We start from the raw sequence: 19,456 nt of genomic DNA, 5'->3' as shown, positions 1-19,456 counted from the left end.
ACAAAATTGGAAGGTATAAAATAAGAAGAAAACCACCTGTGTTAGAAAATAAGAACAGTAAGCAGCAACTGTAGTAGAGGACTTCTGAAGACAACTCCTGCCACACTTTGATTCTAGTGTATTTAACTTTCTTAATTAAAATTCTGTGAACTGGAGAATAGAAAAAATTTTCCATAATGCAAGTTAAAAAAAAAGAGGTGTATGACCCACTCCAAGCAGTAGATACATGAAAGTAACTACAGCATTTTTCCCATTTTAAGGGAAGTGTATCATTCACATCAGCTCTTGGGGTTTGTTTTGTTTTTTTTTTCCTATACTTGTACAAAATTTTGAGAGGAATTTGTTTCCTAAAAAGAAAGAAAGTTTAGCAGAGTACTTTCCCTTTGAAAACCTGTATTTTTATTTTAGGACCCACACTTTGAAAAGGAATCTCATGAGTTTGAAGCAAAAGCAGAAGTACTTTCAAGCCTGAAAAGCCCAAAAATCACCTGGCTGTACTCTCCAATGTCACAGCAATGGCAAACTTGTAAAGATGACAGTCCCACGGAAGACTCTCAGTAACAACTCTGGCAGTACCATGCTGCTGTGACAGCAATCTGAGTGTGCCTAAAGCAGATATACACAAATAAATTCTTCACTAAGAGGACATCAAAAACTGTTCTCAGAAACATAGCCAGGAATAGCACATATTTACATGGTGCTTAAGATTGCTTTTGTGTTTCTTATACCACAGTTATGAAATATCCACAGGGCCTTCATTCACAGGCCTTTTCTCAAGACATCCTTGCCAGACCCAAAGCAGCTGGGCATCAGCTTTCCTGATGTCACCCCTTTGTGCTAGGAGATGCTAGGATCTCTGTATTCTTCCCAGGCTTCCTGCCACTGCCTTCACCTTCTGTATACTCTTTTTTACATTTGTGTTTTGCCCTGATCTCCTTGCCCCAATCTCCATGAAGATCTCCTGGTTTTTTTGCTTGACTTCCTTGCTCATCAAGATGGGCTGCTCTGGAGTATGGAGGAGGTGATCCTTTCCTTGAATAACAACCAGCTGTCTTGGACCACTCTTACGTTCAGGTCCTTGTCCTATGAGACTCTTTCAAGCAGATTCATGAAGAGGTCAAAGTCTGCTTGTACCTGGATGTAGTGTGCTTCCAGCGGATATTGGGGTGGCTGAACTTCCCCTGTGAGAACCAGGACTGAAAAATGTGAGGCTGCTTCCAGCTCTTTGCAGAGAGCCTCATCCATATGACTGATGAGAGTGGGAGGATAAGCTTGTCCAGCCTCAAGAACAGAGCCTACAGGGAGTCTAGATAGCTGCCTCTGTCTGCTGAATGGGAAGGAGTAGATAAGATGGAGCCAGGCTGTCCATGAAGTGGGATGGTGAAGCAACAAGTAGAAACAAACACAGGCAAGAACAGGAGAAATTCCAGTTAGGTGTAATGGAAAACTTTGTGACTGAGACCATTCTTAAGCACTGAAACATCGTCCAAAGAAGAAATGAAATCTTCAGTTCTGGGGTTTTTCACGACCTTACTGGACAAAACCCTGAGCAAGCTGATCTACACGAACCTAGTTTAAGGAGACGCTTGCACCAGGTGACCTTCACTGGCCCCTTCCAGCATAAATCACCCTATAACTTTTGTCTTGTTAATGGAAAGTGAAAAGAAAGCTTTTTATCAGCCTTGAATGACTGCTCCCAAGCCTCTCAGTAGTTCAAAATGTTCCAAACAGTTCAGTGGGTCTTGGACTCTGCTCAGCTAGATCTAAATCAGGCAAATGTCACCACTCTGTCACCACCTATTGACATGACTTCATGTAGTTCTTGAAAAATATTTGAATATACTAATGAATGACTGTGAAGAATAAGTTTGTAGGTGGAATAAGAAGGGCTGAAATGAGGACATCAGGCAACTGTACCCATAACATGCAGTCGTGTCCTTCTCTGCTAGGGATGAAAATACTTTCTTGCCAGGCACACAGTATACCTGACAAAGACCATAACAGCAGCATTTAGAAGCATACATGGAACAGCCTTATGGTGTGTATAATACACACATGTGTATACATGTGTATAGGCAGTGGAAAACAAACCTGTGTAGTGGTCATTAAGCAAAAATATTGCTTTAAAAGTTGTCAGACCATGCAACAAGTTGAAACCTGCGACAGTTTGTATCAATGCTGCTGGGCACTCAGATTGTCAGGTTCAGTCTAATTATGGACAGAAGTAAGAAGAAGGAAGCTGTTTTCTGTGCTAAAAGTTTAATCCTAACATCAGAGAAAAACAATATTTTGTGTATTGGTGTGTTAATTGCTTTTCACAAAATTTGACTTTCTTATGTTACTCAAATGACCTGTGCTGTGTATTAGACTTACTGAAGCTTAGTTGCTTTTGGCTATAATTTTGCTCTATTTTAGCTTGAAGTTTGTAGCTTATTTAAAAGAGCCTTTCTACTTTTTGCTGGGTTTGCTGTATTTATTTTAAATAGGAACATTTTTTGCTTTTCATATATCTTACATGGCACTATGAGCTCAATAAGTAGTATAGTGCTGTTTGTGTAACTAAAGAGGTGAAGGCAACATACTTCATATTTCAGCTGGCTAAGAATTAAACAAGACTAGTGACAAATCAGTAACACAAACATGTTTTTATCCTGTCCTTTAATTGTCTTGGAGATTCTTACTCCACAGTCTCCCAGCAAGACTCCATAAGAGTATGTCTTCTGTGTTTTATGTAATTTGACTTTTTAACTTGCTTACAGATTTTTGTGGGATTTTAAAATCACTAGATTCCCCTAGAGAATGTTTAAAGGAAAACATGGGATTTGGGAAATTTGATAGTTACTACTATGAGATACTAAGAGGAGACATCGAGAAATTAATCTATAGATGCCATTAAAAATTATATAGCGATTAACATAAACAGCAAAGATGACCAAATGCTGATGTGCCTCAGAGAGGAATAAATGAAGATAAAAGCACTCATGAGAATAATTCACTGAAATGAAGTAACTTGCTGTTATAGTCACAGGTATTGGAAGAACAGAGCCTCCTAATAATGCCTGTCTTCACTGAATGGAAGTCTGAAGCGTGATTAGGGGTTAGCAGAGCATTGGACTACCTAAAGTCACAACAAAATCCTTAATCATTTGCTTCCAACATACATTTATTAAAGAGTTTAACATGTTCTTTGGAAACTCCGACTCAGCTTTCTTGCTTATTATGACATTAGATACACTGTGAGGAAAATACATGCTTTCATAAATCACTTACCCTATAACTAGAATAATATAATTCAATATAATATCATACCATCTTTTTAAAATAGAAAGTTAAGCTACTTGAGAAAGCAGCATGGATACATCTGACTTTGTCAGTAAAATGGTCTTTTAAGAAATCTTTGTAGGAAATCATATATGTAAATCAATGGTTTAATGCCTGCAAAACACTCACTGTGTTTTTAATCATGCCTGGAAAACAGAGATTAGCTGCCTTGTTATTTCAGCCGTGGGTGCTTGAGCATCCTCTCCCTTTGGGAAGAAAAATCAGCAGTGAGCTCGGAGGGCAGAGATGAGGCAGATTTCTTCTGTGGCACTGCACCAGGGTCCTGTGCTTAGCACGCACAGATGATGAACCCGTGTTCTTGGTCTTAATGCCTGGTAGGGCATAATGAATCAGGACCCTGAGCAACACTGCAGGAAACCTTTCAGTGTTAGTAGAGAGACTTAATTTCAGAGATGGTCCTTCTTGATCTTAAGAAAGAAAAGCAGGCCCCCCAAAGGTGTGTCACAGTACAACAGGTACTTTGCCATCTTTTGCTTGACTCGGTGTTTTCATCGTCTTAAGTGTAAACAGAAGGGAAAAACGCTTGGCTTAATGTGGAAGCTGTGCACTTATGACTGTTGCTAGACATTAAGAATGAAAATATTTTATTATAGGGAAACTACTAATTTATTTCCCTAGAACTGTCAACGTAGTGCACTTAGAAAAAGCCTCCTGGCAAGACTTTGGCACGATCTAGACGGGAGATGAACAGGTGTCACAACTTGTCATGTCTGAGCACAGTACGCCTACCTGGCCCTTTCTCTTTCCGTGCCCGTTTTCTAATTCACGCCGCAGATTAAAACTTCATTTTGCTGCGAGATACGCCACCCGCCCGGAGCCCCCGCGGCCCCTCGGGGCAGTCCCGGGCGGCACCGCCCCGCCCCGCCCCGCCCCGCGCCGCCCCTCCGCCCTGCCCGGCAGCGCCCATAAAGCGCCCGAGGCGGGCCGGGCTCGGCTGCGGGGCTCAGCTGCGCGGTGGGCATGGAGCAGCGCCGGCTGAGCCCCGGCAGAGCCGAGCGGGGCAGCGCCGCCGAGGGGCCGGCGAGCGGCAGCCGAGGGCGCCTGGCCGAGTCCTGGCGGCGGCTGAGCTCCCGGCGCGGCTCCAAGCGCGCAGGACCCTCCTCGCCCGCGCTGCAGGTGAGTGACCGCGACCGCGCTCCTCGTCCGGACACCTGCGCACTCCGGGGGCTGGCCGGGGGTGGTGAGAAGAAACCTGTTGCGCTCTGGGAAGAGGAATCGCCTTTCCCGTGCGCTGAACCTGACTTTGTAGTTGTTAACAGGTGCGGTTCCCCGGTTCGGCTCCCTCCGTGTGCTCCCTGCGGAGCAGCAGCTCGGCTCGCTCCCGCCGCCGCGCCGGGGCCGCCCGGGAGCGCAGCTGGCGAGGTGGGAAGTAGCTGCCTGCGACTCGTGCTCGCGTTGTGCAGCTGAGGGGACAGCGGTAGCAATCATAAGCGAAAGACCTAAAGGCAGGTAGGCAAAAAGCACCTCCTTGGGAACCAGCGGTTTTCCTCTTACGTAGGTGTCCCCTTGTTTGTGTATCTGCTTTCAGCCAGATCGATGGGATGTGCCGGGAATCTCTGGGTGGGTAGACAAACATTTTAATGGACATGCATGCTACAGCATAGATTACAAATCAGGAAAACGAACATCTTGGCCAGACATACAGGGAAATTGAGGTAACAAATTGAGCAGTCAACAGAAGGAGTGACATTTATTAGAGTGCTTGATGGTCTGTCTCTGTGGGATCAGAATCCTGTAGGTAAGTGCTGAACAAACACACACAAACACAGATTTTGGAAGATTGTCCAAGGACAATCTCAGTCCTCTTGTGCTTAGAAACAACATTGTGTATGCCTACTTAAAGCAGACTGTCTGAGGTCTGGAGTGATACACCTTATTCAAGAGATCAGATGTGTAATTTTGAAAGTAAACACATATTTATAAGCTTTTGACCTGGGGGTAAGCTTTTGACCTGGGTTGAATGGTAGTTGGGTGAAGAGACCTACGGTATAAAGGATGTCATGGCAACAAGAAAGCATCACACAAAGTAACAATATTATCTTGTGGAGGGGAAACAGGAGTAGTATTGCATTCATCTGTACCATGTTGTAGATTAAAATACTACTGTTTTGGAGTGGGGTTTTTAATAATACATGAACTTCTCTTTGCAATAGATGGCTTAAACCAAGATAAGGATTATATTACCAGAACTCATCAGAAGAATGTACAATGCAGTTGAGGGTTGGTGTTGGCTGGTTGGTTTGTGGGGGGTTTTATTTCATTTTTTGGGGTTTGTTGAGTTTCTGTTGTTCTAAACAAAGTTGTTGTTCTTGTGGCTTACAGCTGAGATGAATTCTTACTCCAGCCAGAACCCTGAATGAGATTCAGGTTGCAAGTGTTTCGCCAGAATTGAAAGGTTGTATTAATCTTTGCTTAATCTTTGCTTTTCCAGCATCTTTCTGAAAGTATGAGTAACTTTTCCCTATTTTCTTCTCTAAAGCAATACTATATTGGTGTTTTTATGTTACGGAATTTGCATTGCTTTAAACCCACTAAACTTTATAAAGTGGAGGACAGATGGGAATGACAGATTCTGAATTTTTTAGTTTGGTAATTTGTAGGGTTTTTTTTTAAATTTGTCAGGTTTTTTTGAAAACGTTTTTTGTTGAGAATGGATGACTATTAGTTTTTCTTCATTTATGCATGACTATTTTTTTTTAATGAGAGAACAGAGTTTCTGAAATCACATTTCATCACTAAGAATAATTCACTTGGAATAATTTTGCAAAGCAATGCCAGAACATACTAATTCTTAAGACATTTCCCACCAGCACTTTTTTTTTCCTTCCCGCTTGCACCCACACTATCCCTGAGGGAAAAAAAAAGTGTAAGATTTCAGTCCTCGTAACATTAGTGTTTTGGCCTCATCTCCCCAGCTTTGCCCCCTGGATTGTATTTTTGTTTTAGTAACTTCTGTTGATCAGCCACAGTTGCTTTTTAAAGGTTGTCACTTGTCTGAGGAGGATTTTTGGGGGTCAGTGCTGAAGTAGGAGTTTGGTGGAAGTGATGCTGTGCATGTGTACTATTTGGTTGTGTTTTTTCCCAAATCTGTATTTTCTGGCCTTTGTCTTCTTTCCACACTTGTAGAAATTGTTGATACTGATGTTTCACACTTACTCATTACTTGTTATATTTTCTCTGAATAATTCTAAGAGTTGGCTGCTGTTTTATTACTTTGTTAATTTCTGAAGAATAATTAATAGTCTTACTTCTTTGCCCACAGGGTGGGGAAGGGGGGGTTGGTGGAAGGGTCAAGATGGAGGGGTGTTAAATTTTATTTAACTTGTTCTAGTATTAGTCCTTGAGTTATAGAGGGAGAGTTGCTACACTGGCAGGAGCTGAAAAAGTGAAGGATATTTGAGCTAGAAAAGGTTTGCAAGAGCCAACATTGCCTATAGCACACACGTGACTGAGTCCAAACAATATCTAACTGTAATTTTTGTTTAGAATAACCTTGGTTTCTTTTTGAGTAAAGGTGTGACATATTGAAGGAGTGAAGTATGTTATAGCTTTAGAAATTAAGCCTTTTCTGCTTTCTTTCTATATCCATCATCTGCTTGTGCAACTCTGGAAAGGGTGAGTGGAACCCCTGTGCTCAAACTGATAAAAATTTTGCTATGCAAACCAACAGAACACATTTTGGATCACGCTGAATTTCTGCCCATAAAGGGAATTGTCTGGATGTTTTCTGCCAGTACCTTGAGTATCATTTGTACTTATGGCCTCTGAATTATGTGAGTTTTCCAACCCATTTTAAGCAGATGCTGGACAGTGTTCTAGACCAATAAAAATGGAGATAACTAGCTGCTCTGCTCTACAGTTTCTGATCACAACAATTTTTTTTTCTCTTTTGTTCAAAGATAAAATTGCTTTTGATGTGAAATCTCCCCCAGGATATTTACAGTAGTTCAGATACAAAATGACAAGTGAGAAAAATATGAACACATGAAATAAAACTTTATTTTGCTGTGGCATCAGTGAAATTGTAGCTGTGAACCAGGTCATTGGTCCTGTCTTGGATACTGAAATTCAGATGGTCTGAGTACAAATGGCTGATGAGAAGTAATCATCTCCCTTTGTGGCAGAACTGATCTGTGTGTGTGTGCATGAGGAACATTATATGTACAGGTGTAATCCAGTGAATGAAGAGCTGGATTTGTCCTGGAGCAGATTGAACAAAACTTAGCTTGACCTCTTGAGTTTCACATTTCACTTAATGTATCAAAAGTACCTTTGCCATGAGGCTGGCCAGCCTGGTGAGGAGACTGAAACTAGCAGTGACATGGGAGACCCATTACAGGCCTGAGTTGTTTGAGAAAATGGTGGAGCAAGGACAGAAGGGAAAAAAAGGGTGTGGGGGGAACAAGGAAGAGTCTGGGCATGTTAAAATAAGGTGCAAGGTGTGTACCTGACTGGACACTGCTTGGGATTTGAGCGGGAGGGGCAAGAGCTCAACCTTTGGCTAGAGCTGCAGCATTGCTGGGTGTACTGGTTTGGCCAAATTTAGAAATATATGCTCTGAGAGAAGGCACAACCACCCCTCCCCCACCAGGTTTGGGAAAAAATAAATTTTCCTCGAAGGAAAGTGAAGAAGTTAAAACTATTTATTTAACAAACACACAGGAAAGGAAAATAATGTTAAATGGTAAAATCTTTTGCTGTGGAGGAAAAACCTGGGAAAGCGTTAGAGTTCTCCCTTTGGTCTCTTCAGAGCTGGGGCTTGGCCCAGGGCCAGGCCCTCTGTGCCTGGTGGAAAGTCCTCCCGATGTGTTCTGATGTTAAAGCAATCAAGCAGTCCAGTAGAAAAGGGAGAAAATCCGAAATTCCAGGGAAGGAAAAATTCAACTGTCAGTCTCTCTCCGGAGAGAAAGCAGCTGAACCACTGGCCAAAAAAAAACTGTTCTGGGAGCAGCAAGCCGGGTGCTTCCTCCCTCCCCTGCCGCAGTGGGGAAAACCAATTGCTATCTGTGTGTGACCTTGAACAAGCTGCAAACTGCTTTGAAAAAGTTTTGCTCAGTTTTTTCCTTCCCCCTCTCAGGCTCAGTTTAGAGGCATAGAAAGGCACAGGAATTAATTTCTGGGCATAGGCAGCAATACGGGATACACATCATAAAGTCAACCCAAGACACTGGGATACCTGTGATGTGGTGGGGTGGTGCTGTAATCGATGGAGACAAGCCCTTCAGGAGAGGCAGGCAGGGAAGAGGAGAAATGGGGCTGCCCTCCATGTGAGGGAGCAGCTCAGGTGTGTGGGGCCAAGGGCTGTATAGAGCTTGTGAGTCAGGGTCAGAGTGTGCTGGCATGTGTTACAGATCAATGACCAGGGTAAGGAAGCAGATGGAACTTTCTCTGAACCACCTGAGGCAGGCTCTGGGCCACAGACCTCCATCCTCTTTGGGAAATGTAATACATCAGAACACCAGCCATCCAGGAGATGGCTGCAGGTTAAGGAAAACATTTTGTTACTGAATGGTGCTTGAGCAGCACACTGTGTCCCTGTCCATAGAAGGCTGACTTGTTTGGTCATTTGAGCTATTGTATGATTTTTTTTCAATACAATAGCTCAAATGTGGTTTCTGCTGTCAAGCAGAAGCAATGTTCTTATAAGAACTTCTTGCTGCTGTTTTAGATGAAGGCAAGGTGATGCAGGTGCCGTAATTGCTGGTGATGAGGAGCTGTCTGCAGGCCCCTCTCCTAAAATGAGTTTGTCCTGCAGCCAAGGAATTTGTGTGACACTTCAAATGCAGCTTGAAGGCCAGGTCATGTGTGCAGTCCAGCACAGCACGGGCCAGGGTGTACTCGGGTTACCTGGTGTGTGGATCTCTCCTTTGTGTGCCATGGTCTCCCTGTCAGAATCCCCATAGGTGAAGGTGATACAGTGACAGCAGACATGGATAAGGCAGGTGCTCACCACCCATGTCTGCCAGGCCTGTGCATTCAGTGGCTTGGCTGAAGGAAGAGAGGAGCTGTAGGCTGAGATTGATGGTCAAGTAAGAGATCACTCAGGAGCACTTCACCCACGTATCCCTGGGACCTGTCAGGCTGCACCCCAGGGTGTTGAGGGAGGTGGCTGATGTCCTTGTACAACCAGTTTCCATCAGCTCTCCAAGGCTGTGGAGATAAGGGAGAACCCCAAAGACTGGAGAAAGGCAAATGTCACACCTGCCTTCAAAAAAGGTGTCAAAGCCACCATGGGGAACAACAGACTGGTCATTTGGCCATCAGTCTGAGGTAAAATCACGGAAGGAGACCTCCTAGAACCCACATCTGGGCACATGGAGGAGGCAGTGACAGGAAACAGTCAGCAAAGATTTACCAGTGGTCAGGTTATGCTGGACCTATCCCTTCTGTGGCATAACTGGGATGAGAGGAGAGCAGTGGATGCAAACTACCTTTGCTCTAGCCAGGCTTTTGTAGCTGGGCTGTGACATTACAGTCTGGGAGGGATGATGTACTGGTGGGGGAGGACCAGTGGTGGAGCCAGGGCCTGGGGAAAGTGGTCTTTTTCTAGCCTTGGGGGTTTCACATCCCAGCTGGCTGAAGCCCTGAGCAGCCTGATCTGTCCTTCTCAGCAGCAGCTGGGACTAGAAACCTCCCTAAGTCCCTGCCAGCCTGAGTTTCCTTGGGATTGTGTAAATCAACATCAGAAAGTCCTCTGAGAATTAGTTTACAAGATGCACACTAGCACAGCTGGTAATTGTTGCTTGTACTTTGTCTGATTGAAAATCTTAAAAGTGTACGTACATTGGTTATCAGAAGTGAGAACACACTTCTTAGCGTAAACAAAAATGGTAGCTCTAGCCCAGACCAGGGACTGGTAAAATAATTTGTTAGTACTTTGAAATACTTAGAGAATAACACTTCACCTGGCTGATGTCCCTCCTGCATGGGTGGAGGATCACCCCTCTCTGCAGCAGCCTGCCTGTCCAGCCCCAGCTCCTTGCTGCCTCCTCCTGCCAGAGAATTCAGCTTGCAGGAGATAGTTAAAAGCAGATGTCTATTACATTTGAATGCAGTACTTTCCTGGTGGTTTTGTTGTCCAGAAAGCTTAGCAATAAAGGGTCCAATAAGACTGGAAATAAGAAATCTCTGTCAGTGGTATGAGTGGGAGGTGAGGGCTTGGGCAAATAAGCCTACAAGAGGTGCTTGTGCAGGTTGCAGGTCAGATATTGTGCTGCTGTAGGACCTGCATCATCAGATGAGATATGATAAAGTTTACTACTGATTCAGTTTTACTGTCTTTGAAGGAAATATTTGTTTTTATTGTTAGTTTTTTGAAGTTCTTGGTAGTAGAAGGGAACCTAACTAAGTCTGGACATGAACATGTATGACATTTGTCATGTATGACAAATTGTACATTTTATCTAGCTTTTATTTTAGGCAGATGCTTCTTTTTCTTAATTTTTGTATTTATAAAGTTGTTTTAAAAATTTTTATATACTGTTATAGCAGAGTGTTTTCATGGTTTTTTTTAAATTTGTTTCTGTGTGCCAGGGATGAGCAACATTTTTCCTGACTGCTTATTTGGATGCTTTAGTAACAGAGCTAGAAATGACTATTTAAGTTTCAGTTTAAATGAGATTTCCTGAACCTAAATATGATGTTGCCTTTTTTAGACTCTCTGCTGAATATATTGCCTAGTGTCTCCCTGCAGCTGGCCTCCAGTGAGGAAACCCGTCAAGAAACTTTCTATAATAGACCAGTCCTAAATACTTGTCTGAATAGCTGATCTTGTGTCTCTTCCTTTAGTGGTGGTGGGAATGAAGTTATATTCTGTGCATTACTTCTTTGGTGCATGTGTGGACTAGTCGGTTAAGTAGTGTGGTTCTTGAAGGCTAGAAATTCATTATGATTTAAGGGATCAGGTCAGAAGTGAAAATGATTTTGCTTGCCTGTTAACTTTCTTGTGAAAGTGCTCTCTAAGGTATGGACTTCGTACTACCTGATGCTGGATGAACATTCATAAACCTCTGTTTTTCGTATGAAGTGACTTTGAAATAGCTAAATTTTGTGCTGCAGGAAAAATTTCAGACTTTGGATTTAGATAATTCTGGAAAACCCTTATGAAAGACAACCCTCAGAAGTCCCTCCCATGCTAATTTTTTCTATGGCTTTAGCTTTCAAGAGTAATATTCTGTACCTGGTAGAGCAGAGTGTACTATTGCTGTCTACAAGTCACTGTAAAGCTATAATGTGATTTTTAGCACTAAAGATAAGAAAAACAGGAAAAAAAAATTCAAAACCAAATGAAGAGGGGAAATGAATTCTCATTAAAATAACAAAGCAGTAGTTCAATTTCCACAATTCTCATCTGCTTGTCTCCCCTGAAAAGACATAAGGGATTATTATATTGAAGGCAAAGTGTGTAAGAAAATATGAAGAACTGAAGTTATTTTGCTCTTTTTCTTCCTTTCTTATGGAGATAATCATTAATTATTAATATACAGCCTATTCTGTATCTGAAATGAAAGTACATGTATTTCTAAAGAAGGTGGTGGTTTAATAATTAGAATGATAGAGTCAAACTCCATGAGCAGAATTTAAAAATAATTCATAATTGAGGATTTCTGACTTTATCCCATTTACTTCTTTGGGGCCTGATGATTTTTAAGTGGTGGCTGACCTCCCTTTTTATTAAGAGATTGATTTCAAACTGACTATCCAGAATCAATAGACGTCTTTTAAATCTTGAGCACTTGCAGTTGTATGCTGGATATGGATAAACTGTGAGTCTAAGAGTTGTTGATACAGAGGTGCTGTTTTCCCTGACCATTCCACAAAAGGCAAAACAGGCCTCTGAAATCTTGGTTTCATGTAGGGTGTTTTATCTGTTATCTTTCTGTACATTGGCTCAGATGCTTGGAAATGTTATAATTAATTAAAAAGAAAAATATTTTTAAATTAGACAATACTTAGGAGCAAGTGTAAAAAAACAGTGTAAGGAGCTAAGAAAGCTCTAGACCTGTGACAAGGAGCATGAAAACTCCTGTCTAGATCAGGAGACAAGTTCACTCTTCATGACTTTTTTTTTTCTTTCTTCTCTATGGTTTTGTTTTTACCATAGGAGGCAGTTACTGTGAGGCATGTATGTAGGGTCATGGAATTTATCTGAGGCTTATGAGATGTTTTATTCATCACAACATAATGCTGAAAAGTACTTCTTAGTCTGTTGGAGATGGTAATATTGGTTATGAAAGCAGGGGCGCATTTTAACTTGCACAACTTGGTCTAACACTGGCTGGGCAGTGATAGATGTGTCCTGTTATAACCTATTTTCTCTGCATGTAGCTGAAAGCAGCTCTTTCCAGATATAGTTTATTTCTCCTGATGAGGCAGCATTTCAACAATCCTGTGACATTTCAAAATGAGTGTGGAAAAAAGAAGAGTCTTATTTCCTGGTATGTGTATTTTTTTTCCTGGTATTCTCATGTTCTTTTTGCTTTTAGATAACATAATTGCTTTAATGACATAATGGAAGTGTTTTGTGAAGAATATTCAAAATAGGTAATGTCCTGTTACAATTTTTTTAAGTTTGCTGTGAATTGCAGAGAAACTGACATGTTATGAAACCCTGTGAATCACCGTGACTGCAGAGGTAAAAGGAGAGAAAATTGGAATATTTTGTCTAAATAAACAAGTAAATGAAAACTTTCTGCTTATTACTTCCTGATTTTAAGTGCTTGCTTTCTAGAAATAGTGTAATAAGAAAAAGCATCTGATAGTAATATGCTAATTCATTACAGCTATTTATTCTGTCTTTATTTATCAATATTTCCTTTGAGCAAATCATAGAATATACTAAGTTGGAAGGGATCCATCAGGATAATTGAGTCCAGTTTCTGGCCCTGTGCAGGATATCCCAAGAATCATACTGATGCCATGATGATTTTTTGCCTTTTTTTTAATGCCCATTTTATACCTTTTTATAACTTCTGTATTCTTAGTGGTTTTTTAGCCTACATTCTTGGGCTTGTTTGTCAAGCTAGGAGACTAAACATTTCAGAAGCTTTGTAGTTAAGGATTGGGATGCCTCAGACCCCAAGGTCCTCTCCAGAACACATTTTGTAAACTGAGATAGAACCATCCAGGGGAGAGTTCCTTGGGGTGGGCTCATTCAAGCCTCTCATTGGGGAATTTTTGATAGATATGGTAATTAGTAAGACCTATAATGTTACACTCGATCTATTGTGGGGGTGGGCATTGCAGTGTGCATTGGGGTGCATTTGACCTGGACATAGTACACCTAAGGATCCTTAAAATAAATACAAAGGTAAAATCCCTTTTTCCATTTTAACAGTGTTTGATTCTTGATTTCAAGACCAGGAAAAGGCATCAGTACCATGTGCCTGAGAGCATTGTCCAAAACCTTCTGGAACTCAGACTTGGTGCCACTTCCCTGGGGACCATGTTCCACTGCCTAACAGCCCTCTGGGTAAAAAAACTTTTTCCTGATATCCAACCTAAACATCCCCTGACACAGCTTCATGCTGTTTCCTGGATTCCTCTCATTGGTAATGAGAGTGAAGACATCAGTACCTCCCCTTCCACTTCCTTTCATGAGGATGTTGAAGACCACGATGGTGTCTCCTCTCAGTCCCCTCTTCTCCAGACTGAACAGACCAAGGATCTGAGCCACTCCTCACAAGGCTTCCCCTCAAGGCCCTTCACTGTCCTTGCAGTCCTCGTTTGGACACTCTCTAACGGCTTAATGTAATTTATATTGTGGTGCCCAAAACTGCGCACAATGTTCAAGGTGAGGCCGCCCCAGTGCAGAGCAGAGCGGGACAATCCCCTCCCTTGCCCAGCTGGCGATGCTGTGCCTCATGCCCCTCAGGACATGGGTGGCCCTCCTGGCTGCCAGGGCACTGCTGACTGATGTTCACCTCACCATTGACCAGGACCCCCAGGTCCCTTTCTGCAGCACTGCTTGTTCCCCAGTCTATACACACATGCAAGGTTGCCCTGTGCCAGGTTCAGAATCCAGTACTTTCCCTTGTTAAACTTCATATGGTTGATGATTGCTCAGCTCACTAATTTTGTTGAGGTGTCTCTGCAGGGCCTCTCTGCCCTTAAGGGAATCAACACCTCCTTCTAGTTTAGTGTCATTGGCAATCTTACGTAATATTCCTTTGAATTCTGTGTCCAAGATGTTGAAGGGAAGTGGGCTGAGGATGGAGCCTTGTGGAATCCCACTAATGAGCAGACTTCAGTCTGATGTCACCTAATTCACTCTAACCCTTTGTGCCCAACCCATGAGCCAATTGCTCACTCATCAGGTAACATCCGGCTGTGTGCTGGACATTTTGTCTAGAAGGAGAGACAGTATCAAAGGCTTTGCTGAAGTCCAGAAAGATTACATCTACTGGTTTTCCTAGATCAACTCTGTAGGTTACCAGGTTGTAGAAGGAAATCGGGTTTGATAGGCAGGAGTTCCCCCTCATGAAGATGTGCTGGCTGTCACTGATGACTGTGTTGTCCTCCTAGTGTTTTTTCAGCAAGCACCTCCCAGAATAATCTTTTCCATGACTTTATGAGGCACTGAAGTGAGACTGACAGGCCTGTAGTTTCTAGAGATCTTTTTGGAAATCAGAACAATGTTTCCCAGCTTCCAGTCAGCTGAGACCTCTCTGGATTCCTAAGACCACTCCAAAATCATTGGGAAAGGTTTTGTGATGGCATCAGCCAGCTCTTTGAGTATTCTCAGATGAATCTTATCAGGCCCCATGATTTGTAGGGACCCAGCTAAGTAGTTTAAAAGTAGAATTAAGGTGAATCCAACCTGGAATGTTGAAATTGTTTTCTCATTGGAAGAGCTGATTGGTCAGAATAGATTTCACTATTTGCTCTCACTTTTTTTTCCTGTTTTGAAGATAGTTATTATGGAGAATCCAAATTTGCAGTAACATTATGTATTCAGATTTCTCTGGTTCTGCAATGTAAGCCAGCTTTTGTTGTTAAAGATTTCCCAGGGACCAGAAGTTCTTAAGAGTCAGATGTGCTACTGGGTGATTTCACTAGTGGTCTCTCAAGAGAATGGGATAAAGAAAAGGAAATGCATGTGACTGGATGACAGAATTTCAAAGGGCCCAGTAGGAGCCTTTGTGTCTCAAAAAGTGGTCATAGAAAATGACTAAGGCTGTAGTAGTATCAGAAGTTGTGAATGAAGCTTGGAGACAAGTGGAAAGTTACTGAGGCAACAAGGCAGGCAAGTAGAGACTTTAATGAGCTTAGGGAAGGTGGATGCAGTGAGATTCACCTCTCAGTATGAGCTTATTTTTTCTGCCATTCAGCTATCAAAATTGTGACAGGGCTATATTTGATTCAATATAACTGTTTTGAAGATGGCAACTCTTTGATTTTAGATGTGCATTTTGGTTTCAGTGAAATATTTCCCTAATGTTTAGGTATTAGAGTTATTTTTAAGGTTAGTATTAGGACATCTGTCAATCTTTTACATTTGCAATGGAAGAACACAGATATTGTGTTGTATGGAAACACAGTTTAATCAGAATTCAAGCATTCAGCCCATGTGGGCTGAAAGAACTACAAAGGCTCAAATTCATTTTTGATGCAATATGTTTGAAGTTGGTGGGAAATGCTCTGATGCTGAGCATATAAACCTTTAAATACAAGAATATGAAAATCTAGGGATCCTATAAAGTTTTTACGGGTTCAGAAAATTAATTCACATAAGCCATTAAGAAGGCAGGCTCCCTAGTTATGATTGTTCTCAGTTAGTAGAGATTGTACAACCTTACTAAAAGGCAAGGTGTTTATTTCTTTGAAGTACTGAGAAGACTTTAGATATGTCTTGTTTCACACTGTTGCATCAAGCATGCCTTGATGCAAACACAGCAGTAATGATTTATTCCTCTGTCAGTGTTGGACTGTGACTGTATAGGTGCCATTTCACATTCCACCTAGGGGGACATTACTCAGACTACAGTACAGTCACACTGCCTACAGTTGCTGAAAATCTAAACTGAATAATTAAGAAAATGCAGAGTACAAGAGGTGGGTTGCAGTGCACAACAGTCTTAATGGTGCAGAAGAAAGTGGATTCATTAGCTGAGATAGTGCTGTTAATAACATGAGTTTTCTGCAGTGCTTAACAAAAGTTACAACTAGCAAAATTGCAAAAACAATCACAGAAGGGTATTATTGAAAACCTAACCAATGAATATCCATCTGTTAGTAGATTCTCAAGTAAGTACTGAATTTTGAGTCAGTAAGGAAACACACAAGTGATTTTGGTTTATCAAAGGTTTTTCTCATTCTTGTGAATAAGATGCTTCTAGGCTACAGAGATGCTGGTTTGGATTTTGTTTCCTTACAGACACAAGTTAATCACTGCATGCCAAATAAACAATGACTATGAGATAGAAGCACAATTTACTACTTGCATCTTTAACCACATGACTGCTGCACTGCTGTTTCATTGTGCTGCCTCAATGAGAGGGCCAAATAGAGAGCCAAATATTCCTTCAATGAGAGAACAGCAAAGCAGGAACTTTGTACAAAGATGTCTGTTTAAGCAGAAGTTTGCCTTAGCTGTCTAATCTGTCCTTTTGGAAAGGGGATGAGGATAAAAACCAACATCCTCACTCCTGCATACTTTTGGAGGGGTTTCTAATTCAAAGAGGAAATTGGGTTCCTGTGCATGGTGACTTAATTTGGCTTAAGAAAAAGTGCAGCTCATCTATTCTGTAGGTTGCTTTTTGCACTCACAAAAATATTCTTGTGCTTCTCTTTTCTCATCATAAGCACCTCTTTTTTTCATGTTTCATCACATGTGGACTGTGATGAAACAATTCAGTCTGCTTTTTAAGGAATTAGTTGTATTTAATTGTATAATTGTAATTAATTGTATAAAAGATGTCAGGTTTTTCTTGGAAATCAGTAGTCTATCTGTGTGTGCCTTCTGTGGACTGTTCTCCTTGCATGTGTTAGCTGTCCTGTTCTTTCCTTCAGACTTTCTGCAACACTGAGACTGCCATCTCTATGCATATTTTCTCTTTCCACTCCAATTTTCATATATATGTATGTGTGTACAAATGTGTGTGTATATAGATATCCATACAAAGTATTTTTGAAAGATGAGTCGTAAGGATGTATTTATATTGTGCTATTTTTGAAGAATAAGCAGAAGTGCTATTAAACTGAAAAGCATTGATGGGCTCATCCCACTTTTTAACTGGGTTTTTTGTCTATAGACAAGTACAGGATGCCTGAAGCAGTAGCTCGTTACCACAAGTGATTCAATATCTCCCACCCACTAATCATTTTTTTTTTTTGTTCTCACTGCCTTTCCTCCTTTGTTTCATTTTCTTAGAAACAGCAGTGTCGTTAATATGATGCTCAAACTGCTACCTGGCTCTTTCTGAGTCAGGCAATTTGAGGCGTGGGCTGGGGCTTAGAGTTGTCTCAGACTCCACCTGCCAGAACTGAAAGGGCTGGTGAGAGTATCTGGTACTCCTATGTCTAGTCAGGGGTCTTATGACATAAAAAAAGCCATTTAATGTTGAAACTGGAGGCAAGGCTTAAAAAAGTTGCCTGTCCAAATACGTGTTCTGCCTGGCTTTTTCCTCTTTCATTTATTCATTTTTTAACTTCTGGCAAAGGTTAAAAAAATGTCGTGACAAATTTGTGTAAGGCCATTTCCTGGTCCGTTTCCAGCTGCTCATCTGGCATTGTAACAGGATAGTAAGTGATTCTCATTTCTAGGCAGAAATTGAGATAGCCTCTGATAGAACTGGTCTTATAGTTAATATTATTATTTTGAGGGTAATCTTTAGTTTTGCACTGAAAATATAAGGTATATTCTATTTGTATAAAATTTAAAATATTTTTAATTTCCTATTGGCAGTGACTCTAAAAAAAATTAAATCCTACAGTCTTATAAGAGTGTTTTGCTTCACTTAATAATGTGCCATTAGAAAGCTATAGCTGATTGTGCCTGCTGTGCTAATGACCCTGCTGCATATGATGATGTTGCTACAGGCAGCAAGGGAGATCATGGTTTATTGCTAGGTTTATTTGGATGGGTGTTCTATTAGCAGCTGCTTATCAGCACAGAGTCCATGGTAAAGGAAGGAACACTTAAGTCAAATTGAGAAAGCTGAGGATCTTTCATTGCTCCAGTAATCTGAGTAGATGGGATGCCTGTACCGTCATAATCAGATCTAGAATAATGAGAGTATGGTCTCAGGTTCATTCTGTTAAAATCATTAAGTGTTTTCTTAACTCATTTTATTATGGCAGCGCTTCACCTGCTGTAATTGCCAGGCCTCTGGATCTTCCAGAGGATCTTCCGATGTTCCCCTTAACTAGAAATCAATGATCTGCTGCCAGGTGCAGAGGAGATGATGAATCTCAAATTTTGATGTAAATCAGCTGTTAAAATGTTGATTCTGCTGGAATCAACTGTTGTACTGTTAGTGTGATAGTTGTGTATTCATTCACACAATGCCTAAAATTGGTGTTAAGGGCTGGTAATGGACAAACAGCTGATTCAGTGCATAAGGAAGTGGATATGAAAAGTATAGCTAGCAGGTGTTACCTGGGCATGTATTCTACTTGCCTCTACCTGTCCTTGTTCAGTGGAATTGTTTTACTTTTTAATGGTATTTTCTAGATATCCCACAGCTACTGTCTCATTCAGAAATCCAGTGTATCTGGGGTACACATGCAGGTAAGGAATCTAGCATATGCATGGTAGATCTGCTAGAAAACAAGTGTTTTGAAAAGTGGCTTGTGTAGATGTGGTACACTTGCACTTAGACCTCTCTGGGCTTTCATACATGTGAAATATGTGGCACAGCATGTCAACTGTTTTATTCTTGAAAAACTTGCAGTCTAGGACTGTCCGTTTCCCGCGCTTCACGTGTCGGAGGAAAATAACTTTAAGGGATGGGACTATGCAATTACACGAATTTATTGTTTAAAATAACAAACGCATCAGTCGAGGCATGAGGTTTTACAACACCTCCGAGTAATGGCGACTAGTCACAAGATTTAGGGTTACATCGTAATTTATAACTTTCTAATCCAATAGATACTTAAAACGACACTTTGT

The 19,456-nt window shown here is 41.4% G+C and overlaps 1 protein-coding gene across 4 annotated transcripts in view; it reads left to right on the top strand.

The window, feature by feature from the left end:
• Positions 1–4,277: 4,277 nt before the first annotated feature.
• The window catches only part of TRPM3 (transient receptor potential cation channel subfamily M member 3), a 397,273-nt gene continuing 382,094 nt past the window's right edge, over positions 4,278–19,456 (top strand). For all 4 annotated transcript variants that reach the window (XM_042013148.1, XM_042013144.1, XM_042013147.1 and 1 more), the window contains exon 1: positions 4,278–4,458. In XM_042013148.1, the coding sequence (XP_041869082.1) occupies positions 4,303–4,458 (156 nt within the window). In that variant the 5' untranslated portion in view covers positions 4,278–4,302. The remainder of the gene's footprint in view (positions 4,459–19,456) is intronic.

Source organism: Corvus kubaryi, unplaced genomic scaffold (genome assembly GCF_017639235.1).
Source record: "Corvus kubaryi isolate FWS band 111438036 unplaced genomic scaffold, C.kubaryi_AGA036_p1.0 split1-37296, whole genome shotgun sequence".
Taxonomy (NCBI): Eukaryota; Metazoa; Chordata; class Aves; order Passeriformes; family Corvidae; genus Corvus; species Corvus kubaryi.
This window is presented reverse-complemented; position numbering and strand designations above follow the sequence as displayed.